General features: G+C 69.6%; 1 protein-coding gene across 1 annotated transcript; it reads left to right on the top strand.

The window, feature by feature from the left end:
* Nucleotides 1-173: 173 nt before the first annotated feature.
* Nucleotides 174-1,407, top strand: LOC106900247 (DNA-binding protein RFX2-like; the record flags this gene model as incomplete). Its single annotated transcript, XM_014962242.1, has 2 exons — nt 174-382; nt 1,254-1,407. Coding segments are annotated over 2 exons (363 nt in total), but the record flags the coding sequence as incomplete, so codon positions are not given.
* Nucleotides 1,408-1,427: the final 20 nt, after the last annotated feature.

The raw sequence follows: 1,427 nt of genomic DNA, 5'->3' as shown, positions 1-1,427 counted from the left end.
CCGGGGGTTGCTGTGATGTTGGGAGGGGGGCTGTGGGGCCGGGAGGTTGCTGTGGGGCCATGCTGTGGGTTGGGGTCCCACCACGGGTCGGGGTTGCGCTGCGGGTCGGTGTTGCCCCACGGGTGGGGGTCCGGCTGTGGGTCTGACCCCCCCGCCGTGGGTCTGCCCCCCAGGAGCAGGCCTCGTGGGTGTGCCGCTGCGAGGCGGGGGTGGTGCAGCGGCTGGAGCAGGACTTCAAGGCGACGCTGCAGCAGCAGCAGTCCCTGGAGCAGTGGGCCCTCTGGCTCGACGCCGTCGTCGCCCGCGTCCTCAAGCCCCACCTGGGCTCCCCCGCCTTCCCCCGCGCCGCAAAGCTCTTCCTGCTCAAGTGGTCCTTCTACAGGTGTCTGTCACCCTCTGCCACCCCCGGGATGGGAAGGGGACAGTGTCACCCTCTGCCACCCCCGGGATGGGAAGGGGACAGGGACAGGGACACCCTCTGCCACCATGGGGACAGGAACACCCGGGGACCAAGGGGATGGGGACAGGGACACCCTCTGCCACCATGGGGACAGGGACACCCTCTGCCACCCCCGCGATGGGGAGGACACAGGGACACCCTCTGCCACCATGGGGACAGGAACACCCGGGGACCAAGGGGATGGGGACAGGGACACCCTCTGCCACCACCGGGATGGGGACACCCAGGGACCAACAGGATGGGGATGGGGACACCTTCTGCCACCAGCACCATGGGGACAGTGACACCCCAGGGGTCAACAGGGGACCAATGTGATGGGGACAGGGAGACCCTCTGCCACCACCAGGACTGGGACAGGGACACCTGGGGGCTACAGGGATGGGGGCACACGGGGACCAACGGGACGGGGACACCCTGTCACACCCCGGGACAAGGACGGGGACACCCTGGCCCTGCCAGTGATGGTGACAGAGTCCTCGGTGGTGACACCCTGTCCCCAGGGGTGACAGCGATGCCGTGTCCCACTCCACACGGTGACGGTGACACCGAGCCACCCCCTGGTGACACCGTGTCCCACCCCGTGCCTGGTGACAGTGTCACCGTGTCCCCCCCCTGGTGGGGTGGCAGCGATGGGGTGGCGGTGTCCCCCCTGTCACGGTGTCCCACCCCGTGCCTGGTGACAGTGTCACCGTGTTCCCCCCGGGGGGGTGGCAGTGATGGGGTGGCAGCGATGGGGTCGCGGTGTCCCCCCCCGTCGCGGTGTCCCCCCCGTGACGCTGTCGTGTCCCCCCAGCTCGATGGTGATCCGGGACCTGACCCTGCGCAGCGCCGCCAGCTTCGGCTCCTTCCACCTCATCCGCCTGCTCTACGACGAGTACATGTACTACCTGGTGGAGCACCGCGTGGCCGCCGCGCGCGGGCAGAGCCCCATCGCCGTCATGGGAGAGGTGACACGGGGGGGACACGG

The sequence above is a fragment of the Calidris pugnax genome, unplaced genomic scaffold, assembly GCF_001431845.1.
Source record: "Calidris pugnax isolate Ruff unplaced genomic scaffold, ASM143184v1 scaffold1778, whole genome shotgun sequence".
Taxonomy (NCBI): Eukaryota; Metazoa; Chordata; class Aves; order Charadriiformes; family Scolopacidae; genus Calidris; species Calidris pugnax.
The sequence above is the reverse complement of the archived record's forward strand: the minus strand, read 5'-3'. Positions and strand labels throughout refer to the sequence as shown.